Source organism: Mesoplodon bidens (assembly GCF_964165515.1).
Source record: "Mesoplodon bidens genome assembly, chromosome: 8".
Lineage (NCBI taxonomy): Eukaryota > Metazoa > Chordata > Mammalia > Artiodactyla > Ziphiidae > Mesoplodon > Mesoplodon bidens.
The window spans coordinates 13,149,667-13,176,660 of record NC_138165.1 but is presented as its reverse complement, the minus strand read 5'-3'; the positions used below and the strand labels follow the sequence as shown (position 1 = coordinate 13,176,660).

Here is a 26,994-nt window from a genome sequence, read left to right as displayed (position 1 = left end):
TTTTGCATCTATGTTCATCAGTCATATTGGTCTATAATTTTCTTTTATTGCGATGTCTTTTTCTGGTTTTTGTGTCAGGGTGATGGTGGCTTCATAGAATGAATTTGGGAGTGTTTCTCCCTCTGCAATTTTTTTGGAAGAGTTTGAGAAGGATCAGTGTTTCCTCTTCTCTAAATGTTCGATAGAATTCGCCTGTGAAGCCATCTGGTCCTGGACTTTTGTTTGTTGGAGATTTTAAATTACGGTTTCAATTTCATTACTTGTGATAGGGATGTTTATATTTTCTAATTCTTCCTGGTTCAGTCTTGGAAAATTGTACCTTTCCAAGAATTTGTCCTTTTCTTCCAGGTTGTCCATTTTATTGGCATATAGTTGTTTGTAGTAGCCTCTTGTAATCCTTAGTATTTCTGCAGTGTCAGTTGTGATTTCTCCTTTTTTATTTCTAATTTTATTGATTTGTGTCCTCTCCCTTTTTTTCCTGATGAGTCTGGTTAAGGGTTTATCTTCTCAAAGAACCAGCTTTTAGCTTTATTGATCTTTGCTATTGTTTTCTTCATTTCTATTTCATTTATTTCTGCTCTGATCTTTATGATTTCTTTCCTTCTACTGACTTTGCATTTTCTTTGTTCTTCTTTCTCTAGTTGTTTTAAGTGTAGGGTTAGACTGTTTAGTTGAGATTTTTCTTGTTTCTTGAGGTGAGATTGTATTGCTATAAACTTCCCTCTTAGAACTGGTTTTGTTACATCCAGTAGATTTTGGGTCGTCATGTTTTCATTGTCATTTTTTCTATGTATTTTTAAATTTCTTCTTTGATTTCTTCAGTGATCTCTTGGTTATTTATTTTTTATTTTTTTTTGCGGTACGCGGGCCTCTCACCATTGTGGCCTCTCCCGTTGCAGAGCACAGGCTCCGGACGCGCAGGCTCAGTGGCCATGGCTCACGGGCCCAGCCGCTCCGCGGCATGTGGGATCTTCCTGGACCGGGGCACGAACCCATGTCCCCTGCATCGGCAGGCAGACTCTCAACCACTGCGCCACCAGGGAAGCCCTCTTGGTTATTTAGTAGCAAACTGTTTAGCCTCCATGTATTTGTGTTTTTTACAGGTTTTTTTTTTTCCTGTAATTGATTTCCAATCTCATAGCATTGTGGTTCAGAAAAGTTGCTTGATACAATTTCAATTTTCTTGAATTTTCCGAGGCTTGATTTGTGACCAAAGATGTGATCTATCCTGGAGAATGTTTTGTGTGCACTTGAGAAGGAAGTGTATTCTGCCACATTTGGGTGAAATGTTCTATAAGTATCAGCTAGATATAGCTGGTCTGTTGTGCCATTTAAAGCTTGTGTTTCCTTATTTATTTTCAGTTTGGATGATCTGTCCATTGGTGAAAGTGGGGTGTTAAAGTCCCCTACTATGATTGTGTTACTGTCGATTTCTCTTTTCACGGTTGTTAGCATTTGCCTTATGTATTGAGGTGCTCCTATGTTGGGTGTATAAACATTTATAATTGTTATATCTTCTTCTTGGATCAATCCCTTGATCATTATGTAGTGTCCCTCCTTATCTCTTGTAACAGTCTTTATTTTAAAGTCTATTTTATCTGATACGAGTATTGCTACTCCATCTTTCTTTTGATTTCCATTTGCATGGAATATTTTTTTCCATCCCTTCACTTTCAGTCTGTATGTATCCCTAGGTCTGAAGTGGGTCTCTTGTAGACAGCATATATATGGGTCTTGTTTTTGTACCCATTCAGCCAGTCTGTGTCTTTTGGTTGGGGCATTTAATCCATTTACATTCAAGGTTATTATTGTTATATATGTTCCTATTCCCATTTTCTTAATTGTTTTGGGTTTGTTTTTGTGGGTCTTTTTCTTCTCTTGTGTTTCCTGCCTAGAGAAGTTTCTTTAGCATTTGTTGTAAAGCTGGTTTGGTGGTGCTGAATTCTCTTAGCTTTTGCTTGTCTGAAAAGCTTTTGACTTCTCCATCGAATCTGAATGAGATCCTTGTTCAGTAGAGTAATCTTGGTTGTAGGTTTTTCTCTTTCATCACTTTAAGTATATCCTGCCACTCCCTTCTGGCCTGCAGAGTTTCTGCTGGAAAATCAGCTGATAACCTTATGGGGATTCCTTTGGATGTTATTTTTTGTTTTTCCCTCGCTGCTTTTAGTATTTTTTCTTTGAATTTAATTTTTGTTAGTTTGATTAATATGTTTCTTGGTGTGTTTTTCCTAGGGTTTATCCTGTATGCAACTGTCTGTGCTTCCTGGACTTGGGTGACTATTTCCTTTCCCATGTAAGGGAAGTTTTTGACTATAATCTCTTCAAATATTTTCTCAGACCCTTTCTTTTTTTCTTCTTCTTCTGGGACCCCTATAATTTGAATGTTGGTGTGTTTAGTGTAGTCCCAGAGGCCTCTGAGATTGTCTTCAATTTTTTTCATTCTCTTTTCTTTATTCTGCTCCTTGGCAGTTATTTCCATCATTTTGTCTTCCAGCTCATTTATTCGTTCTTCTGCCTCAGTTATTCTGTTATTGATTCCTTCTAGTGTATTTTTCATTTCAGTTATTGTGCTGTTCATCTCTGTTTGTTTGTTCTTTAGTTCTTCTAGATCTTTGTTAAACACTTCTTGTACTTTCTCAACCCGTGCCTCCATTCTGTTTCCAAGATTCTGGATCATCTTTACTATCATTACTCTGAATTCTTTTTCAGGTAGATTGCCTATTTCCTCTTCATTTATTTGGTCTTGTAGGTTTTCACCTTGCTCTTTCATCTGTGACATATTTTTTTGACGTCTCAATTTTTTTTTTTAATGAGTGGGATTGTGTTCCTTTCTTACTTGTTGTTTGGCCTGAGGCTTCCAACACTGGAGTTTGTATGCTATTGTGTAGAGTTGGGTCTTTGTGCTGAGTTGAGGAACTCTGTGAGACCTCACTCTGATGAATACTCCCTGGGGTCTGACGTTCTCTGTTAGTCCAGTGGTTCAGACTTGGAGGTCCCACCGCATGAGCTTCAGCCCAACCCCGGACTTGTGAACCAAGATCCTGCAAACCTGCATGAGGCAGGAAAAAAAAAAAAAAGGAACAGTAACAAAGTAAAAAACAAAATTAGACTAGGAAACTAACAGATATGTTAGAAAGAATATAAAATTAAAATTTAGATTAATCAACAACCAGAAGGTAATCAGTACCACAATAGTAAAAAAAAGACGAGGGAAAAGAAAAAAAGGGGGGGGGGAAGGCCTTTGTTGTGATGGGTGGGGTCTATGAAAGGGCGGGGTTTGGGCAGGCAGGGCCAGTGCTCAGGACCCACAGGGCTGGAAAAGGCCCTGGGGGCTGTGGGGGGTGGAGCTTAGGCTGAAGGAACAGAAGGGGTCCAGGCGTACCCCCCGCCCCTGGTCTCAGAGGGCAGGGACCTCACCTGGGAGCCCAGCAGGTTTCCTGGCCATGGCAAACGCCTTCTCTCCTCTCCTGCTCCTCCTGTCTGGGAAGGCCCCTCCTGCCTGCCTCTCCTAATCTCCCCAGCCTCCCTCCTATGCCCCCAGGACCATTGCGGCCAGTTGGGGGGGGTGCCTCGAGCAGCGGGGACTGATCTGGGAGCTCGGCAGGCTCCCCAGGCCTGAGTGGGCAGGGCAATCGCCCTCCACTCCTCTCCTGCTCCTCCCAGAAGGCCCCTCCCACCTGCCTCTCCTGATCTCCCCAGTGTCCCTCCTATGCCCCCAAGGACCCGTGCAGCCTGGAGGGGGCTTGGGAGGGCAGGGGATCAGCCTCGGAGCTTAGCAGGCTCCCCGGCCCGAGTGGGCAGGGCAATCGCCCTCCACTCCTCTCCCGCTCTTCCCAGAGAGTCCCTCCCGCCTGCCTCTCCTGATCTCCCCAGCCTCAGGGGTGCAGATCCGATCTGGCCTCCACTTCTCCTCCCCCCTCAGTCCCCCTACATCCTACCGGTTCACTTTGGGATTCCGCCCGTCTCCTTGGGCGTCAGAGTCCCCCACCAGCGCGCCGCAGATGCCCTAGTTGTGGGGAGAAGCTGACTCCGCGTCTTCCCACACTGCCATCTTGACTCCGCCTCCCTGGAAAAGTTTTAAGATTGATTCTATTCAGCAATAATTCCACCTTTAGAGATCTGTACTTTATAGACCAATCTTCCACAGGCACAAAAGAGGCATATACAGTGCTCATGGCAGCACCATCTAGAATCAGAAAATATCACTGTCCATCTAAATCTCTATTCATAAATTAATAACCAGTTTGTTGCTCATTGATTCTATAGAATAATACAAAGCTGTAAGAAAAATGAATTAGGTGCATGTGTATTGAATCTACCAGGTGTAACAAATATCACAGAATAATAGATGCTGATCCCATTTATATAGAATGGAAAAAAACAATATTCATATATTTACATATTTCTGCAGCTAAAGAAACAGAAAAGCTATTAAAAGTGATTACCTCTGGGAAGAGGAGTTAAATAGGGGGACAGTGAATGTATACAACTTTACATTATAATCTGTATACGTGTTTTACTGCTTTCATATTTTATTACAAAGAGCATAAATGCATATATTATGATGTAATTTTTTTAAAAGAACTGGAATAAAAGACATTAGCTCATGGAATTTCATCAAGTTCTAGCAAGTACCAGAGACAGTGACAAAGAGGGTGAGGGCTGTGGAAATTTTCTCCCAAGAGAAAATGTTGAAGAAGATGGGGGTATTGTGCTTGAGTAAGAGAAAACTTTTTTTGCTCCAGGGAACAGAGGCCAGGCCCAGAGGGTGAGAAGAGGGATGCCTCAGAATTTGGGATTCCAAATGTGAGTAGAGGTTAGCACAAGAATTATTGTACATGATTAGCTAAACTGTATAGTCCACGAAGGATCTTAGATTATGTTAAGAACTAAGTCACTATAACATCTAGCTAGGTGAGCATAGCTTTATGAGAAAATTCTTAGAATTTCACTCTTACATAAACACAGATAAATTCTCTAAGTTTCTGATCTTTTACTGTCAAAGTGCAATCCACAGACCAGGAGCATCAGCTTATTAGAAACGCAGAATCTCAGGCTTTACCAAGACCCAATGAATCAGAATCAGCATTTTAATGAGAGCCACCAGTGATTCCTGTTCTTGAATTTGAGAAGCACTGGTTTACCCAGCTATCCATAGAACACCTCTTATTCCTGAGCCTTCAAAGCCCAAATAAAAAGAAACAAACCCCTCACATGAAAAAAAAAAGCCCAAATAATGAGAAGTTTTGATTGTTATTATCTATAACTGGGGAGAAATGAAAAGAGAAAAAATGACCATATACACATATATAGGTGTAGATATATGTGTTTGTATAGCACATATACATATATTTATGTAACACGTGTAAATATATGCATGTACGTACATACACACATAAGCTAAACTTAAGTCTTTCTAGCTATCAGTTTAAGTGGGTGGTCATCAACTGTTTTACCTTCTAAAGAGATTTTAGCTCACTTCCCTTCCCACTAGTGAATAACACTCAGTTTAATTAGACACTGAATTAAAGAAGGTAAACATCTTTGAGACGTTTCTCATACTTTTCATTTTGACAGCTGTTACGACTTAGGACATTTTTAATATCATATTCTACATTTTTGGTTTATTAAGAATTCTTTCTATTGTTTTCAGCATATTGATGGGTTTTTAAGACTTAATCCCTTAATTTTGATTTACTAAGCTTTTAGTATTTTTTTCCACATCAGGGTTATTTGGGGCAGGGGAATTGTGGAAGGAGGTTACTATAAAGGAAGAGTAAATATTTGAAAAAAGCTTCCAGGTCTGGAAAATATTCTAATTACCAGCTAAAGCCTTGGCAAAAATGTATTGGCTTCTGATCGATTTTAGTATATCCATTTCCTGAATCATTTTGGTTTTTCACTTGTGTGCAAAGGCATTTAATGGCATAATGAATTCAGCAATGTATGGGGATGTCACGGTAAAACCTTTTGCTGGATCTTCAGAAACATTGCTTTTCAGAAACTGTTTCCTTAACAAGTCATGTTGCCTCTCAGCAGGCTTTGCAAAGTTTAAAGCATACTCTCCCGTAACTGACCCCAGATGGAAAAGACTCTCTTGAAATTGGCTGGTTTTTTAAGTGTAGCTCTGCATGGCCTTCTCAAAGGAAAAAAATAAGCTTGAACAGAATGCATTTAGTAGCAGGTCTATAATTCCCCCAGCATCCCACATATTTGGATGTTTTCACTTTTGGCAGTGGAATTTTTCTAATTTAATTAACTCATTAGTGTTAGCAGATGACACAGTGTGAAAATTCTTTTCCCTAGCCACTTATCTAAATATTCTTCCAATCCACTGGAGTTATGTGCACACTTTATTTATTTTGAAAATGTGTTTATTTGTTTCATTTCTACACTGACTTTCCCCTTAAGAGTTCATGGGCAACGTGTAGACATTTCACATAATGAACTACAACCTTTTCTTCAATCCATAAATGGAGAAGAGGCCGAGGAGGGAACTAAAAAGTATGGAAAATCTTTACAAAGAAAGACTGGGAGAGAAACAACAGATGGTTCCGGAAGAACAGCCAGAGCTGAAATGATTATCCTGGTCCAAGCCCCTGCCATTCTGTCTCTTGCTTTTTAGTTCATACACTGTAAAAATGTCACGATGGTTTGTGCCTGAAAATTAACTGGCAGTGCTTCGAATGACAATGAAGGCAAGTTTTCCAGGATTATCCAAACCAAAAGTGCATCTTCTTTGCAGTGAAACCATTCACTCCTTCATTCACATTTTTTAACCTTACTTTTTACTCTTGACATATAAATCTTCCTTCTTAGATTTTAAACTTCCTTGAAATTTGAGGATCCATCTTCCTTCCTTCCTTCCTTCCTTTCTTCTTTCTTTGTCTCTTTCCTTCTTCTCTTTCTCTGCCTCTCCCCCTCCCCCTCCTCCCCCTCCCCCTCCTCCCCCACCCTCCTTTTTTCTCCTCCTCCTCCCCTCCCCCTCCTCCACCTCCTTCTTTGTCTTTCTCTCTGTCTCTGTCTTTCTCTTTTCAGGGCCTGATACAGGGCCTGGGACAAAATAGATATTGAATAAATAAATATTACCAAATTCTGAATGAAAGGAATTCTGTTGTGTCATTCCTAGCAGTTATTGAATATCTACTCCAATATTTCATTTCATTTTTCTGAGGATTTTGAACTTTAGTATTTATTTAGTTATTTAACCATTCAAACTTGTTATTTTATATTGGGGTACAGCCGATTAACAATGTTGTGACAGTCTCACGTGCACAGCAAAGCGACTCAGCCGTACAGAAACATATATCCACTCTCCACCAAACTCCCCTCCCATCCAGGCTGCCACATAACGTTGAGCAGAGTTTCCTGTTCTATACAGTAGGTTCTGGCTGGTTATCCATTTTAAATATAGCAGTGGGTACATGTCAGTCCCAAACTCCCTAACTATCCCTTCCCCCCACCCTTCCACCCACCCCGGTAACCATAAGTTCATTCTCTAAGTCTATGTTTACTCCAATATTTTACAACAGGCATCATTTTAATCCTGAGAGCAATTTTTTTTTTTTTTTTTTTTTTTGCGGTACGCGGGCCTCTCACTGTTGTGGCCTCTCCCGCTGCGGAGCACAGGCTCCGGACGCGCAGGCTCAGCGGCCATGGCTCACGGGCCCAGCCGCTCCGCGGCATGTGGGATCTTCCCAGACCGGGGCACGAACCCGCGCGCCCTGCATCGGCAGGCGGACTCTCAACCACTGCGCCACCAGGGAAGCCCGTGAGAGCAATTTTGTTAAGATGATTGCTGTTACTATTATCTTAATCTTATCCATGAGGAAATGGAGGCCAAGAGATGTTAAATAACTTGCTCAGGGTCACAGAACCCTTCAGTTAGAGAGTTTGAACTCAGGACTGTCCTGGATGCTGCTACCCAAGAGGATGGTGACATTGGACAGTCAGATCTGATGAAGCTCAAGCAGTGATAAGGGAACTTCTTTGCCTTTCTGTAGCACATCCCCAGTTTCTGTCAAAAATAAGTAAGTACTGGGTAGTAGAAAGGGTTGACTTTGAATTGTGCACTTTAAAAAAATGAATTTTGTGGTAGGTGAATTATATCTCAGTTTTTAAAAGACTTAAATAATAAAGGTTGGAAATTAGTGAATTTTGGTCATTTTAGAGGTTCTAAGAGCTTTCCCTGCCCTTGGTTCCTTAGGACCTTAGTTCACATCAGTAAACATCAGTTCTTTAACTGTTCACCTTTAACTGTTCAATAGCCAATATTGAACAATAGTCACGATTTCCAGACCCAGATTTCACTGAATCCCTCGTTCCCTGTGTTGGAGGTGCCATTTATCTGAGGAGGGGGTCATGGGACAGTGATTCTTAGGCGTCTGTCCAGCATTTAAATCATCAACTATAAGCCACTGACTAGTTTCCAGAGTGAGAAGTTTAATAAACAGGAGCTCCTGAAACCATTATGCTTAGTGAAATAAGTCAGACAGAGGAAGACAAATACTGTATGTTATCACTATATGTGGAATCTAAAAAATAAACTAGTGAATATAACAAAAAATAAGTGGACTCACAGAGATAGAGAACAAACTAGTGGTCACCAGTGCAGGGAGGGAAGTGGGGAGGGACAAGATGGGAGATTAAGAGGTACAAATTACTATGCATAAAATAAATAAGCTATAAGGTTATACTGTACCACATGGAATATAGCCAATATTTTATAATAATTGTAAATGGAGGATAATCTATCAAATTTTTGAATCACTGTTATATTTCTTAAACTAATATAACATTGCAAATCAACTATACCTCAGTTAAAAAATTTAAAAAACCAATTTTCATCATGATCCCAAATTTTCCTCCACTTCAAAGAAAAAACCTATTGTCACATCCCTCAGAGGGTGTTTCCAGCCGCTAATGTATCTGGCAAGGATGGGATACCATATTTGGGAAGTCTGTTCTCATTCAGTCTTTTCTAAATCCATTTCAGGGTGCTGTTGGTAGACATTTACGAGTGAAAGTCACATAACTTGGTATTTTTTATACTAATGTCCAAAACGCAGACAGGAGTTTTCTGTTCCATCAGAGTGCATGTGCATACACACTCATGCACTCTCACACACACGCATATATGTATACACTCACACGTGTGTACACTCCCACACACATACACAAGCATGTGTGCACACGCACACACACCCTTATGCATATGACTCACGAATGGATGTATCAATAGCAGAAAGTTACTGAGCCAATATATCTTCCGAAAGGAAACTGTTGTGTATATGTGTTTAAAGTATAAGGAAAACCAACTGCTTTCCCTTATGTAGACTTAATCGGGATGAAACGATTTCAGTACAAAGCTGGCAGGAGCTTCAAATGTTCTGTTTGGTAGCTCTATGCAAATCTGACAGATTCATAACTTCTTTTTCCCTCCTGCTATCTGCACTTCGAAACGAGAGCAGGATGCTCGTGGAGAACAGTGGGGAGAAAGGAGTGAGCGGGTTTGGGAGCATTTGCGTCAAGGTTTTCCATTCTTCCACTTGGAATAGGAAGTTCTTTCCCTCCTTTTCTACGTGATATGATGACCTCACCCTGAGTTTCTACGACATTTGCATGTTAATTTGGAATCTAGATTTTTTTTTTATCGTAGTATAATTGCTTTACAATGTTGTGTTGGTTTCCACCGCACAGCGAAGTGAATCAGTCGTGCGCATATGCACGTGCCCTCCCTCTTGGACGTCCCTTCTCTCCCAACTGGTCCATCACAGAGCACCGAGGTGAGCTCCCTGTGCTATACAGCAGGTTGCCACTAGCTAACTATTTTGGAATCTAGATTGGATATTTCTGTCTTTAGTCAACGTTATTTTCTGCACAAAGCAAAAGACCAGTTTAAGCAGGATGATTAGTGAGCCTGAGAGAGTGGGGCAGGAGGAAGGTGCAGGTCCAAGTTGTATCCAGGGTTTCTCTTCTTTGGGGTCCGAGTTTGCAAACTAAGAACTGCTGGGTGCAGTGGCTCAAGAAAGGCAGTTGCTGCTGTCAACCACTCTGTGTCCCTCAGCCCTTGAGACAGGGAGAGAGATCAAGAAAGGGCACATACCTTCACCCTCTCAAACTGGTGCTCCACTGGCTGTGTGTTGGAGTCTTTCAGGGATCTGAAAAGGAGGATGAGTGGGTCCCACCCTTAGCGATCCAGTCCTGATTTATTTGTTCTTTGGTGACTCCGCAGGCACTCTAACCTGCAGCAAAGTCTGAGAACAACCACTCTAACCAGTAGTTGCCATCCCCAGCTGCCGTCTCCATATTCGGGGGCCGGTGCCCTTGCCCCTAGAGACTTCAGGGATCTGGGATGGGACCTGGGCGTTGGTGAATTTTACAAGCTCCCCAGGGGTTTCTAAGGAGCAGCCGGGATGGAGATCTGCTGAGCTACCTGGTCAGCAGATTTTGTCACTGTTCTTGTCATATTCAATTCTGAAATTACTCTTTGTAGAGTTTATATCACGTAGGAGCCAGTTTGTTGAGTGCTCAAGGGAGATGCCAATGAGTGTGACACTGTCTCTGCTGTCTGGGTGCTGTTAGGCTGCACAAGTCATATTTTGCATTGTTTGTTGCTTAATGAAGCTGATTGAAAACTATCTTGACTCTAGATGTGGAAGGGCTTTTTCATGCATTGTCTCTTCCGAACCTGAAAATATCTGGGAGAGAATAGATTAGGAAATGCAAATTCACAGAAGTTAGGGAACATGCTCAAATTTACATGGCAAAGAGGGCTGGGGGCCAAATCTTCCAATGCCTTTCAGCTCTATCATTTTCCCCCATTTCTTCTGGCAAACCATGAACATTTTGAAGCAGGGATGAGGAGAGGGGGAATCAGAGAAGCAGAAGTTGAGATGGAGAAACCTATTCTCAGAATATGTGTGAGTGTATGACAGTATGTGTGTAAGTGTGTATGTCTGAGCGTGAGAGTGTGTGTCTGCATGTGTGTGACTATTCCATGTGAGGAAACAGGACTTTGAGGTTCTATTTAATGGTGTTGTTTGGTTCTTGTCCCTTGAAAATTATACAGTCTTTTAAAGTCTAACAGAAAAAAGAAACTACTAACATCTTTAGGAATATCAAAGGATCTGTCTGGCACTGAAAGACCATTACTATCTGTGAGGAAAATTAAAAAGAGTTTATTAAGGCCAATTCAGATTTCTACTGATACCAAGAAATAGTATCTTAATCAGCTAGAAAGAGATGTATGTGAGCAGAGATCACTATCAATGACCATCAGTCACAAAAGGATGCTTAATATCCTGTCTTCCTTAAACTCTGACCATTTTCATCCCCGTGCAGGGGGAGAGAGGCATCCAACCTATCACTTGGAGGCAGATATGTGCTCTTTATAACCAGAGTTGTGAGAAGCCATAGGAAAGACATGAACACGACTGGATTTTGGTGCTTTGTAAGTGCAGGCAGGGCCCAAGGAGTAATGTTTAGGTTGACAATGGTTTAAAAATCATGATAAAATGTTTTCTTTGAGGCTTGGGTATGTCTGTGTGTTTGTCTCAGAAAGTAATTTCTGTGTTATAAATGTACATGGCCTTTCTTTGCTTTAGCAATGTTATATTTCTGCTCAGCTCTTTATATATTCATGAAGACAGCTGTAAACATTCAAGCATTCATTTATTCATGCAAACAACAAATGCTCATTGAGTGTCTGCCATGTTGCTATGCACCAGGCATTATAATACTACCCTGGAGAACATAGAATGTAAAATAATGTTCCTGCCCTCGAGGAGCTAAGTGCCTAGTAGAATTTTTAATTCCATGCTGTTATTTCAGAAGGCTCACAAGAAGGAAGACAGGGACTGCCCAAGAAAGGCTGTCTGTCTGTCCAAAGGAATCTCTATGGTGTGTGCCTCAATCATGGTCAAACCTGGAAAAGAGAAAGTACTCTAGGTATTTCAAGCAGAGAGGGATTTAATGTGAGGAATTAGTTATGAAGTTGTTGGAAGGGCTGGAGGGGCAAAAGGCATAGGTGGTGGTACTCAAAGTTTGGGAAGCTGCTACTGCCGTTTCTTAGGATGAGTGGTTGGAGGAATCACGGAAGTTACCGGAGCCTGTAGCCCCTGCTTTTGATCCTGCCTATCTGGAGCTGGAAGCAGAATGGCTTCTCCCTTCCTGTTGCCTTCTGATCTCTCACAGACTCCTATTGGCAGAATCCAACTTGACCAACCGACTAAGAAGTCTTGATAATGTAGTTTACACCTCTAGACCTGCAGTAGAGAGAAGTTATAGCAGGGCAAGGTGGATGTGGATGGTGGTGGTAGTGAAATCCACAGTCCAATAACCAGTGGAGAGGGAGGGGGTCTGGCAGTAGCCACTGACACCCAGAGTTTTTGTGACTCGGTACACTGAGATGTGACCAGGCTTTGAAATCTGACTGAAACTAACTCTTATGGATTCAAATGTATCCCCCCCCCACCCAAATTCATATGTTGAAGCCCTGACCCCCAATGTGCCTATATTTGGGGATAGGGCCTTTTAGGAGATAATTAAGGTTAAATGAAATCATAAGAGACTTCCGGGTAAGATGGCGGAAGAGTAAGACGCAGAGATCACCTTCCTCCCCACGGATACACCAGAAATACAGCTACACGTGGAACAGCTCCTACAGAACACCTACTGAATGCTGGCAGAAGACCCCAGACCTCCCAAAAGGCAAGAAACTCCCCACATACCTGGGTAGGGCAAAGTGGAGAGATTCCCGCACAGAGGATCGGTGCCGAGCGGCACTCACCCGCCCGAGAGGCTTGTCTGCTCGCCCGCCAGGGCGGGCGGCGCTGGAAGCTGAGGCTCGGGCTTCGGTCAGAGCGCAGGGAAAGGACTGGGGCTGGAGGCGAGAACTCAGCCTGAAGGGGGCTAATGTGCCACAGCTAGCCGGCAGGGAGTCAGGGAAAACTCTGGAGCTGCCGAAGAGGCAAGAGACTTTTTCTTCCCTCTTGGTTTCCTGGTGCGCGAGGAGAGGGGATTAAGAGCGCTGCTTAAAGGGGCTCCACAGACGGGCGCGAGTCACGACTGAAAGCGCGGAGCCCAGTGACGGGCGTGGGACGCTGGGGCTGCTGCTGCCGCCGCCAAGAAGCCTGTGTGCGAGCGCAGGTCACTGTCCACACCGCCCTTCCGGGAGCCTGTGCAGCCCGCCACTGCCGGGGTCCCGGGATCCAGGGGCGGCTTCCCTGGGAGAACGCACGGCGCGCCTCGGGCTGGTGCAACGTCACGCCGAACTCTGCCGCTGCAGGCTCGCCCCGCACTCCGTGCCCCTCCCTCCCGCCCGGCCTGAGTGAGCCAGAGTCCCCGAAGAGGCTGCTCCTTTAACCCTGTCCTGTCTGAGCGAAGAACAGACGCCCTCCGGTGACCTACACGCAGAGGCGGGGCCAAATCCAAAGCTGAGACCCAGGAGCTGTGAGAACAAAGAAGAGAAAGGGAAACCTCTCCCAGCAGCCTCAGAAGCAGCGGATTAAAGCTCCACAATCAACTTGATGTACCCTGCATCTGTGGAATACATGAATAGACAACAAATCATCCCAAATTGAGGAGCCAGGAGTCAGTGCTGTGCCTCTGAGGTGGGAGAGCCAACTTCAGGACACTGGTCCACAAGAGACCTCCCAGCTCCACATAATATCAAGCGGCGAAAATCTTCCAGAGATCTCCATCTCAACACCAGCACCCAGCTTCACTCAACGACCAGCAAGCTACAGTGCTGGACACCCTATGCCAAACAACTAGCAAGACAGGAACACAACGCCACCCATTAGCAGAGAGGTGGCCTAAAATCATAAAAAGTCTGCAGACACCCCAAAACACACCACCAGACGTGGACCTGCCCACCAGAAAGACAAGATCCAGCTTCATCCATCACAACACAGGCACTAGTACCTTCCACCAGGAAGCCTACACAACCCACTAAACCAACCTTAGCCACTGGGGACAGACACCAAAAACAACGGGAACTACGAACCTGCAGCCTGCAAAAAGGAGACCCCAAACACAGTAACATAAGCAAAATGAGAAGACAGAAAAACACACAGCAGGAGAAGGAACAAGATAAAAACCCACCAGACCTAACAAATGAAGAGGTAATAGGCAGTCTACCTGAAAAAGAATTCAGAATAATGATGGTAAAGATGATCCAAGATTCTATTTCCCAGATCCAAAATCTTGGAAATAGAATAGACAAAATGCAAGAAACAGTTAACAAGGACCTAGAAGAACTAAAGATGAATCAAGCATCGATTAAAAACACAATACATGAAATAAAAAATACTCTAGATGGGATCAATAGCAGAATAACTGAGGCAGAAGAACGGATAAGTGAGGTGGAAGATAAAATAGTGGAAATAACTGCTGCAGAGCAAAATAAAGAAAAAAGAATGAAAAGAACAGAGGACAGTCTCAGAGACCTCTGGGACAACATTAAACGCACCAACATTCGAATTATAGGGGTTCCAGAAGAAGAAGAGAAAAAGAAAGGGACTGAGAAAATATTTGAAGAGATTATAGTTGAAAACTTCCCTAATATGGGAAAGGAAATAGTTAATCAAGTCCAGGAGGCACAGAGAGTCCCATACAGAATAAATCCAAGGAGAAATACGCCAAGACACATATTAATCAAACTGTCAAAAATTAAACACAAAGAAATCATATTAAAAGCAGCAAGGCAAAAACAACAAATAACACACAAGGGAATCCCCATCAGGATAACAGCTGATCTCTCAGCAGAAACTCTACAAGCCAGAAGGGAGTGGCAGGACATAATTAAAGTGATGAAGGAGAAAAACCTGCAACCAAGATTACTCTACCCAGCAAGGATCTCATTCAGATTTGATGGAGAAATTAAAACCTTTACAGACAAGCAAAAGCTGAGAGAGTTCAGCACCACCAAACCAGCTTTACAACAAATGCTAAAGGAACTTCTCTAGGCAAGAAACACAACAGAAGGAAAAGAACTACAATAAGGAACCCAAAACAATTAAGAAAATGGGAATAGGAACATACATATCGATAATTACCTTAAATGTAAATGGACTAAATGCTCCCACCAAAAGACACAGATTGGCTGAATGGATACAAAAACAAGACCCATATATATGCTGTCTACAAGAGACCCACTTCAGACCTAGAGATGCATACAGACTGAAAGTAAGGGGATGGAAAAAGATATTCCATGCAAATGGAAACCAAAAGAAAGCTGGAGTAGCAATTCTCATATCAGACAAAATAGACTTTAAAATAAAGACTACTAGAAGAGACAAAGAAGGACACTACATAATGATCAAGGGATCGATCCAAGAAGAAGATATAACAATTGTAAATATTTATGCACCCAACATAGGAGCACCTCAATACATAAGGCAAATACTAACAGCCATAAAAGGAGAAATCGACAGTAACACAATCATAGTAGGGGACTTTAACACCCCACTTTCACCAATGGACAGATCTTCCAAAATGAAAATAAATAAGGAAACACAAGCTTTAAATGATACATTAAACAAGATGGACTTAATTGATATTTATAGGACATTCCATCCAAAAACAACAGAATACACATTTTTCTCAAGTGCTCATGGAACATTCTCCAGGATAGATCATATCTTGGGTCACAAATCAAGCCTTGGTAAATTTAAGAAAATTGAAATTGTATCAAGTATCTTTTCCGACCACAATGCTATGAGACTAGATATCAATTACAGGAAAAGAGCTGTAAAAAATACAAACACATGGAGGCTAAACAATACACTACTTAATAACGAAGTGATCACTGAAGAAATCAAAGAGGAAATTAAAAAATACCTAGAAACAAATGACAATGGAGACACGACGACCCAAAACCTATGGGATGCAGCAAAAGCAGTTCTAAGAGGGAAGTTTATAGCAATACAATCCCACCTTAAGAAACAGGAAACATCTCGAATAAACAACCTAACCTTGCACCTAAAGCAATTAGAGAAAGAAGAACAAAAACACCCCAAAGTTAGCAGAAGGAAAGAAATCATAAAAATCAGATCAGAAATAAATGAAAAAGAAATGAAGGAAACGATAGCAAAGATCAATAAAACTAAAAGCTGGTTCTTTGAGAAGATAAACAAAATTGATAAACCATTAGCCAGACTCATCAAGAAAAGAAGGGAGAAGACTCAAATCAATAGAATTAGAAATGAAAAAGGAGAAGTAACAACTGACACTGCAGAAATACAAAAGATCATGAGAGATTACTACAAGCAACTCTATGCCCATAAAATGGACAACCTGGAAGAGATGGACAAATTCTTAGAAATGCACAACCTGCCAAGACTGACTCAGGAAGAAATAGAAAATATGAACAGACCAATCACAAGCACTGAAATTGAAACTGTGATTAAAAATCTTCCATCAAACAAAAGCCCAGGACCAGATGGCTTCACAGGCGAATTCTATCAAACATTTAGAGAAGAGCTAACACCCATCCTTCTCAAACTCTTCCAAACAATATCAGAGGAAGGAACACTCCCAAACTCATTCTACGAGGCCACCATCACCTTCATACCAAAACCAGGCAAGGATGTCACAAAGAAAGAAAACTACAGGCCAATATCACTGATGAACATAGATGCAAAAATCCTCAACAAAATACTAGCAAACAGAATCCAACAGCACATTAAAAGGATCATACACCATGATCAAGTGGGGTTTATTCCAGGAATGCAAGGATTCTTCAATATACGCAAATCAATCAATGTGATACACCATATTAACAAGTTGAAGGAGAAAAACCATATGATCATCTCAATAGATGCAGAGAAAGCTTTCGACAAAATTCAACACCCATTTATGATAAAAACCCTGCAGAAAGTAGGCATAGAGGGAACTTTCCTCAACATCATAAAGGCCATATATGACAAACCCACAGCCAACATTGTCCTCAATGGTGAAAAACTGAAACCATTTCCACTAAGATCAGGAACAAGACAAGGCTGCCCACTCTCACCACTCTTATTCAACATAGTTTTGGAAGTTTTAGCCACAGCAATCAGAGAAGAAAAGGAAATAAAAGGAATCCAAATTGGAAAAGAAGAAGTAAAGCTGTCACTGTTTGCAGATGACATGATACTATACATAGAGAATCCTAAAGATGCTACCGAAAAACTACTAGAACTAATCAATGAATTTGGTAAAGTAGCAGGATACAAAATTAATGTACAGAAATCTCTGGCATTCCTGTACACTAATGATGAAAAATCTGAAAATGAAATCAAGAAAACACTCCCATTTACCATTGCAACAAAAAGAATAAAATATCTAGGAATAAACCTACCTAAGGAGACAAAAGACCTGTATGCAGAAAATTATAAGACACTGATGAAAGAAATTAAAGATGATACAAATAGATGGAGAGATATACCATGCTCCTGGATTGGAAGAATCAATATTGTGAAAATGACTCTACTACCCAAAGCAATCTACAGGTTCAATGCAATCCCTATCAAACTACCACTGGCATTTTTCACAGAACTAGAACAAAAAATTTCAAAATTTGTTTGGAAAAACAAAAGACCCCGAATAGCCAAAGCAATCTTGAGAACGAAAAACGGAGCTGGAGGAATCAGGCTCCCTGACTTCAGAGTATACTACAAAGCTACAGTAATTAAGACAGTCTGGTACTGGCATAAAAACAGAAAGATAGATCAGTGGATCAGGATAGAAAGCCCAGAGATAAACCCACGCACATATGGCCAACTTATCTTTGATAAAGGAGGCAGGAATGTACAGTGGGGAAAGGACAGCCTCTTCAATAAGTGGTGCTGGGAAAACTGGACAGGGACATGTAAAAGTTTGAGATTAGATCATTCCCTAACACCATACACAAAAATAAGCTCAAAATGGATTAAAGACTTAAATGTAAGGCCAGAAACTATCAAACTCTTAGAGGAAAACATAGGTAGAACACTCTATGACATAAATCACAGCAAGATCCTTTTGGACCCACCTCCTAGAGAAATGGAAATAAAAACAAAGATAAACAAATGGGACCTAATGAAACTTCAAAGCTTTTGCACAGCAAAGGAAACCATAAACAAGACCAAAAGACAACCCTCAGAATGGGAGAAAATATTTGCAAATGAAGCAACTGACAAAGGATTAATCTCCAAAATTTATAAACAGCTCATGCAGCTCAATAGCAAAAAAACAAACAACCCAATCCAAAAATGGGCAGAAGACTTAAATAGGCATTTCTCCAAAGAAGATATACAGACTGCCAACAAACACATGAAAGAATGCTCAACATCATTAATCATTAGAGAAATGCAAATCAAAACTACAATGAGATATCATCTCACACCAGTCAGAATGGCCATCATCAAGAAATCTAGAAACAATAAATGCTGGAGAGGGTGTGGAAAAAAGGGAACACTCTTGCACTGCTGGTGGGAATGTGAATTGGTACAGCCACTATGGAGAACAGTATGGAGGTTCCTTAAAAAACTAAAAATAGAACTACCATATGACCCAGCAATCCCACTACTAGGCATATACCCTGAGAAAACCATAATTCCAAAAGAGACATGTACCAAAATGTTCATTGCAGCTCTATTCACAATAGCCCGGAGCTGGAAACAACCTAAGTGTCCATCATCGGATGAATGGATAAAGTAGATGTGGCACATATATACAATGGAATATTACTCAGCCATAAAAAGAAACGAAACTGAGCTATTTGTAATGAGGTGGATAGACCTAGAGTCTGTCATACAGAGTGAAGTAAGTCAGAAAGAGAAAGACAAATACCGTATGCTAACACATATATACGGAATTTAAAAAAAAAAAAAAAAGTCATGAAGGACCTAGGGGCAAAACGGGAATAAAGACACAGACCTACTTGAGAATGGACTTGAGGATATGGGGAGGGAGAAGGGTAAGCTGTGACAAAGCGAAAGAGAGGCATGGACATATATACACTACCAAACGTAAGGTAGATAGATAGTGGGAAGCAGCCACAGAGCACAGGGAGATCAGCTCAGTGCTTTGTGACCGCCTGGAGGGGTGGGATGGGGAGGGTGGGAGGGAGGGAGATGCATGAGGGAAGGGATGTGGGAACAGATGTATATGTATGACTGATTCACTTTGTTATAAAGCAGAAACTAATTAAAAAAAATAAAATAAAATAAAATAAATCAAAAAAAAAAAAATCATAAGAGTAGGGGTCTCATTCAATCAGACTGGTGTCCTAATAAGAAAAGGAAGAGACACCGGAGGCATGTGTGCAAAGGAAAAGGCCATGTGAGGATACACAGAGAAGGCAGGCAAATGCAAGCTAAGGAGAGATGCCTCACCAGAAACCAACCCTGCCAGCACCTTGATCTTGAACTTCCAACCTCCAGAACTCTGAGAAAATAAATTTCTACTGTTTAAGCCACCCAGTCTGTGGTATTCTGTTATGACCACACAAGCTGACTAATACACTAAGCAAATATATAAATGATGAATATAAACAGTTGGATGCCAAATTGCAAATTTTTACTAAAAATGCAGCTCTCCAAAAGATTGCCTACTTATATGTGCTGGTCAACACATTCTTCTTCAATAAGTAAAACTACACGGGAATCCAATAAAATTAGGAGGTTGTTTGATGACAGTGGTCTCTGAGCAAGGGAGTTTGTTGGATAATACAAATGACCAGTGTCATACTGAAGTGTCTTTGGGGGCTGACACTCATTTTTCCTCTAGACCTGCAGTCCTTGTTGGGTTTATATACATGACGGCCCTCTCTTCCCCCATGGTGCTGGGGGCAGAGTGTATGAGCCTTCCTGACTTTTCCTTTGTGGGCCCCTCCTCTTTTCATCCTGACACAACCTGGTTGCCATTTATTTCTTTTGGGTGGCCTTGCTTTGATCCTTTTGGACAACTTACTTTGATCCTTTCCATGCTCGTTTTATGGTTTCATTCACAAATTTTCAAGTTCTTGGGGTAGAGGTAGTACATATACTTAGGCTGATAACTGGCCAGGATGTACTGCTTATTGCCTTTCACTGTGCCCTTCTGATCAGCCAATACCTATGCTGTATCAGTTGCTAAACGTTTTGAATGTCAATCTCTGCCTATATAATTAGCATCATAAAACGTGAAAAGAAATTGACCAGGTTAAGCTGTTCAATCAGCCTTCCACATAGCAGACTAGCCTGTTCAAGAACTGTCCAAAGGATCTCCATTTCCCAATGACAGCTTCATCAGCTTATTACAGAGCAAAAAATTCAGTCACTAGAGTTGCTTCTTAATGAGTTGAATCATATATACCAGAAGGGATAATGAATATATCTAACATTTAAAGCTTACCTACTATGTGATCTTTATTTACTTTATTTTATTTTTGGAGCAAGGAAAGGTTTATTGCAGGGCCAAGCAAGGAGAAAGAGGGTGGCTCATGCTCAAAAACCTTGAACTCCCTGATGTTTTGTTTTATTTATTTATTTATTTATTTATTTATTTATTTATTTATTTATGGCTGCGTTGTGTCTTCATTACTGCATGGGGGCTTTCTCTAGTTGTGGCGAGTGGGGGCTACTCTTCATTGAAGTGCACAGGCTTCTCACTGTGGTGGCTTCTCTTGTTGCAGAGCATGGACTCTAGGCACGTGGGCTTCAGTAGTTGCGGTGCATGGGCTTAGTTGCTCTGCGGCATATGGGATTTTCCTGGCCCAAGGCTTGAACCCGTGTCCCCTGAATTGGCAGGTGGATTCTTAGCCACTGTGCCACCAGGGAAGCCTCCCTCATGGGTTTTGGGGAAAAGTGTTTATAGGCAAAATTTGGGGTGAGGGCTGTAGGGTGTATGGCTTTCTTCTGATTGGTTGGTGGTGAGGTAACAGGGTGGCACTCCAGGAATCTTGTGCTCAGCTTGAAGTTACTATCTTCCACCTGGGTGGGGACCTTAGTTCCTGCAGGAGAACTCAAAATAGTGTTCTGTATATTCCTTGAGGAGGAACCAGGACCCTGTCCCAAGGCTGCGCTATTGTTTCTTGACTGCTCCTCCCTTGTCTCTGCATTCCCTCCCTTCCCTGATTAGCAACTGTTTGAATCTGACCTTTGGAACTCAGGGAAGGTTAAGGAGGCTGAATGAAGCATAGTTCCTACAAAACAGGGGGACTCGGAAAAGATTTGTACCCAGGAGCTCCACAGGGTCCTGCTTGGCTTCAAGCCCCCCTTTTCTTTGATACTCCTCCATCTTGAGGAGAACGGGTGTTAGACAAGAAAGGGAATAACCTTTTGGATAGAGACTTTAATCCTAAACTCAGCAGAGGAACTCGGTTTTAGGTGGACTTGGTTTCAGTCCTGCTATGTGTTCTTTCAGTGGATCATCTCATTAATCATCACAACAACCCTACTAGGAAGAAGGTCCTGTTATTAGTGTCCTTTCATAGATGAATCAACTGGAGCTTAAATAATTTAATGTGATCAGCGAGTAAGGGGTGAAGTAGAGAATCAAACCCGAAGATTAACCATCGTATTTAGAACAAACAAGTCACCTTGGCCTACAAGACCCTGTGTGAACTAGTTGTTACTTAAATCTCAGAAGTTGTTTCACACTTTCTCTTCCTAGTTTGCTTTAGGGCACACAAACCTCTTTACCAGCTCCTTCCCAGCAGAAAGACTGGCTCCTCTATCTTGGAATGCTTTTTTTTTTTGGCTCCGTTGGGTCTGTGTTGCTGTGAGTGGGCTTTGGTGAGCAGGGGCTACTCTTCATTGCGGTGTGCGTGTTTCTTATTGCGGTGGTTTCTCTTGTTGCAGAGCACAGGCTCTAGGCGCGTGGGCGTCAGTAGTTGTAGCACGTGGGCTCAGTAGTTGCGGCACACGGGCCCTAGAGTGCGGGAGCCTCAGTGGTTGTGGTGTGTGGGCTCAGTAGTTGCGACATGTGGGCTCTAGAGCTCAGGCTCAGTAGTTGTAGCGTGTGGGCTTAGTTGCTCCGTGACGTGCGGGATCTTCGTGGACCAGGGCTTGAACCCATGTCCCCTGCACTGGCAGGTGGATTCTTAACCACTGCACCACCCGGGAAGCCCTGGACTGCTCTCTACCCATGTTTTTATATGGCAGCTCATACCCTTACCATTCTGTCTAAACTTTGCTTCCCTTTTCACACACTTGACCCTCGGTTACACCAGTCAAGGGGGGTTGTTTCCTTCATAGCAGGTACTGATCGTGGTTTGGAGTTGTTTGCTTATTTGTTTTCTGTATCCTCCCACTAGAATGTAACCTCCACAAAGGCAGGGGCTTGGTCTCTATTTACGTGCTGTGTCACCAACATCAAAGTACTGAGTCCTCCATTCATTAGGCACTTAATAAACATGAGGTAAATGCCAAAGTATCATCTATTGTGATCTATTAAACCCCAAGGCTCTTGGGAATATAAGACTCAGGAGGGCATGATTTTGTTGGACGGGGGAATCTCAGGGCCTGAGTAGTCTCTGTAGCTGGATTGATCATCACAGAGAGTATTCTGAGCCACCAGTGCATAGAGTCCCTGGGATGAAAAGGGGGCTGCAAAGTGGGTGGAAACAGCTGAAAGCACTAAAGACAGCCCCCAAATAAACTTCAGTTAACTAATCGTTTGGCCTGTACGATTAGCAAAGAACTAACTTTCTTCTGACAAATGCTGCCAGTTTTTTGTTGGTTTTTAACTCTTAGACCCTACCAACAAGCAGATATTAAGAACTGACTGTAGTTAAAGAACTGCCCCAGGTGATGAAGGTGATTACTAAGGTCCCTAAGGACGTCTATGAACCTTGGGAGGGAAAGGAATTGTTGCCAAATGGAGTGATGCAGAAGGTTTTGGGGGATCTGAGCCAGGCACTGGGGCAAGGGGAGGAGTAGACCAGATGGAGGTATGATCCGAAGTGTGGTTTCAGGAACGTTCTTCGTGTGTTCGGAGATTGTAAAGGACTGGTTGGCAGGAATTAGCCCTTGAACATGATGTTGAAAAATTTGGATTTTATCCTGAAGTCAGAGTGGAGTTTCTGAGTGGACCAGTAATGAATTAAAATGAGTGTTCCTGGGCTTCCCTGGTGGCGCAGTGGTTGAGAGTCCACCTGCCGATGCAGGGGACACAGGTTCGTGTCCCGGTCCGGGAAGATCCCACATGCCGCGGAGCGGCGGGGCCCGTGAGCCACGGCCGTTGAGCCTGCGCGTCTGGAGCCTGTGCTCCGCAACGGGAGAGGCCACAGCAGTGAGAGGCCCGCGTATCGCAGACAAAAAAAAAAAAAAAAAAGAGTGTTCCTGAAAGTGAGACACGGAATGATTAAAATGGAAAAGAAGCCCGTCCGTTTCCTACAACTGACTATAATGTGGGCAAACCCTGCCTGAGGCACAGCTGTCTCAACCCTCTTCCTGGTAGAGGAAACCAAGAGAAAGAGGCCACATACTGTGTATAGGCTGTGAGGTCGCGTCTGTTGCACCCTCGTTCAACCTGGAGCAGTTGAAATAATTCTAAAAAATATTTCTTCTCAATTGTGTCAGAAGCTGATTGGTATAGCATTTTATTAAGCTCAGCTCTTCTATGTCGACGTTCAATGGCTGATATAAAATGTGTTTTTTGCGCATTATGAGCAATTTCTGTACCTCAAAGTGCCTTCTGAGTCATCAAAGGCATATTAAATTATGTCGACTTGTATTTAAGGTTAACTGGTTTTTAATGTTATCCGTGCATAATTAGAACTTAAATGTAAGTTGTCATTTATTGCCTTTAAACCATTTTTATATACATCATTTGATGGCCATTTGTTATCTGTTTTTGCAGTGGAGAAAGATGAGCTTCAGAGAGCCTAAATGACTTGTCCAAGGTCACTTGGCTAATGGGTAGGAAAGTCTGGGTTCAAACCTATTTCTTTCATTTCAAGCATTTTACATCTTGGTAAAAACTGGAAGCTAGTGTTTAATACATCTAATGCACCCTTACTAACCAGAATACCAAGTCATTCTAGAGCAAGCAATCTCAGTGGAGTGCAGGAATTAACTCTATCTGATTTGGTGAAATGCAGTGGGTGTTCAAATACTTACGATAATGATGCCATGACCATTCATGCTGATTCAACCTTTCCCAAAGCAAATGTCTCTTGTAATGTTCCTTAAATAGGTTTAAATTAAGTATTTTTAAATTAAATATTGACAATAGTGTTCATGTTTCAGTTTCCCCTTACTGGGCCTTGGACTCCACAGCTCTTGGATATGGAGCATGGCTTTGTCCATTTGCTCTCATGAAATTTGCGGACAGCATCCCTGTGCACAGCAACACAATGATGCTGGTGGATCGAGAGAGGACGGGTGTGAAGCAAGTGTGGCATGAAACTGACTGTTTGCTTTTTTCCACAGTCTGCTGATTAGACCTGCAAACCCATTCCGCGACTCCATTAGTAAAACCTGTGAAAACACAGGGGCCTCCATAAAGACGACTCTGACCTTGGCAGCGGGAGAGGGTTTTGGAGTAGAGAGAACCCAGTTCTAAACTTATGATTTGGGTCTGGGTATTTTTGGCTTCAACACTTGCTCCTGGTTAGAAAGTGAACAGCAGGGGTCTAAACACTGTTCACTCGGATAGTAAAACACATGTTCACTTTTTGCAGTGACCCTGGAAACAGAAGGGGAATTCTTATAAATCACAAAGGAAAATAAATAACTTCACTCATGGAGGGAAAGAGACAGCTTGAGAAAAGGGACTTTGGAAAAAGGCTGTCTCTAGATAGCAGTCTTGTGGTAAGTACTAAATATTCATTTACCACTATATGTTTTGGCTTAAAATGCATTATTCTTTGACTGTGATTTCCTGAACCCTGTGCTTTCAAAACCTCTATTCCAGTTACCCCATTAACAATATCTCCTGGGATTTTTGTTTCACTTATTTTTTACAAAGTCAAAAGCCAGCAAACTATTGGAATGTTTGTATAGTGTCCTAATAGGCAAATGTCATAATCTGTCAGCATTATATATAATTACATTAATTCCAGCTGAAGTAAACTTTAACCCATACAAAAACCCTACTGTACAGCTGATACCAATTGCCAAGCTAGTATATAGTTGTTCTATCACCTGTTTATCATAACTCTGGGGGTAAGTTGAACAAGAATTCAGTAGAGTTTCAAATACTGAAGAGTGAAGAAAATCTCTGAGATCTTGGGTATGTAAAGTTGTTCAATGGTCCATAAACTTTCTTTCTAAAAGTTTGAATACTGATGAGCATCATTCTCAACAATTTGGTTGGGTTTGCTTTCATGTATGAGAATCTGGTTAGTCCAAGGAAGTAGACTAAGTCACTGATTTCTGAAGGTTGGCTAGTCTATCACAGTCTGAGCTGAGATGTTTGGGGTCACCTACTCCATGATGCATCTGAACAGAGTAAGAAATCAAATGAAGCAAGTCATTCTTTACTCTTTTGGTCATCTACTCAAGTAGAAAGTTAGCTTAGTACCTTCTTTGGCATGACAGTTAGGGATGTGCTTTATTCATTTGTGTCCTCCCAGCTTCTGGCCTGGAGTTGGGGTCAGAGTAAGTATCCAATAAAATATTTGTTGATTTATTAGTTGCCCTTTTCCAGTTCTGCTGCTGTAGGTCTTGCTGTGTCCGTGTCTAGATTAGCTATTTACCCTGTGACTGCTGAGGCTTCACGTCACAAACTGTTCATAAATGTAAGTTTCTGGGAATTAGCAAAAGAGTTGCATTTAACTTTTGTGTCTAGTTCTTCTGTGTCTCTGTGAGCTCTGTACTGAGCAGCATATCTTCAGAGGCTAAGAACTCTTATAGGGTTTTAAGTTCTCCTCCCAGGTGGCGTGCCCTCTTCTCAGTTCTGAGGTGTTTCCGTCTCCAGGTACAGTGCAGTGAAAATAGTGTGTGTGTGTGTGTGTGTGTGTGTGTGTGTGTATGTATGTATATGTCTATACCCTTTGCAACTTCTAGGGAAACTTAGGATAAAAAGATAATTTCTCAGCCTCTCCTATTTTTTCTTTGCCGAAGGAAATACTTCTTACATACCAACCTGCCAGTAAGGTCCGTCTTATGCCTAGCTAGGCACTCATGTAGTATATATAGTAGGAGCAGCCCAAGGAAGGTTCTCTTAACCCAGAAGTATCATCCTTGCTGATTAATCCCTAAAGCCCCCAATTTGACCTTAGATCCCAGAGAAGATACAAATACCCTATAAAAGCAAGCATGCTAAGCTATTGTCTTTTAATCATTCACAGTAGCACTCATTAATAAAAAGGTCTTGGATCGTTCCCAGATGTCAGACAGATGAGCAGAATTTTGTTGAGGGAGTTGGTAAGGAAAAGGATACAGAGCACAGAGTGCCAGCATGCAAGGCTGGGCTGGGGCCAGGAGGGGAGGGGACGTGGATTATCACGAGGGCACTGGGCATCTGAAAATCAGAGAAGGAGATTCAATGAAATTTTTGCCATGTTTAAATTTTCCTTAAGGACTGACTTGACCGTGAGCATAAATCAAAGCCGTCGTATTACCTGTGCTGGCTGAAAATCCCAAATCAAGCTTGCGTTCCCATTGGCATGTGGCTCTAGCCTGAGTCCTGGGGGGACTGTGGATCTGTTTCTTGACTTACAGCACAAAAGAACATTGGGAAAAGGAGAACTTGTTGCTTGGTACCACCTGAGAAATGTCATCCTGTTAAATCTCCCTAAATGATGCTTGGGAGAGTTTTTACACTAGTGAAATGTCTTCCTCATTTACTAGAGGCAGATTGAATGTGACATCTGCATGTGCCTGGTGGGAAAATCCTGAAAAAGAATTCATTCTCCTATGACTATGTGGCCCAAGGTACAGGGATGCTTGAATGCTATTCATCGTTATACAGGGTAGGCCATGTGACTATGATTTTGCTTTCCGTTTTACCGTTATGTTTTTCCCTCACATAAGATGCCACTATTGGGACAATGACAGCAAGAGGATTGGTTTTTAGGGTGTGAGACCCATTGAAAGA

The 26,994-nt window shown here is 42.0% G+C and overlaps 1 protein-coding gene across 5 annotated transcripts in view; it reads left to right on the top strand.

Moving 5' to 3' along the window:
• NCKAP5 (NCK associated protein 5) overlaps positions 1 to 26,994 on the top strand; it is a 1,063,262-nt gene that overhangs the window by 101,159 nt on the left and 935,109 nt on the right. For 4 of the 5 annotated variants that reach the window (XM_081241961.1, XM_081241963.1, XM_081241960.1 and 1 more), the window contains exon 2: positions 24,635 to 24,764. In XM_081241961.1, the coding sequence (XP_081098087.1) occupies positions 24,696 to 24,764 (69 nt within the window). In that variant the 5' untranslated portion in view covers positions 24,635 to 24,695. Of the gene's footprint in view, positions 1 to 4,746; positions 4,807 to 24,634; positions 24,765 to 26,994 lie in introns of those variants that run through there. The other variant, XM_081241962.1, reaches the window with a different exon arrangement.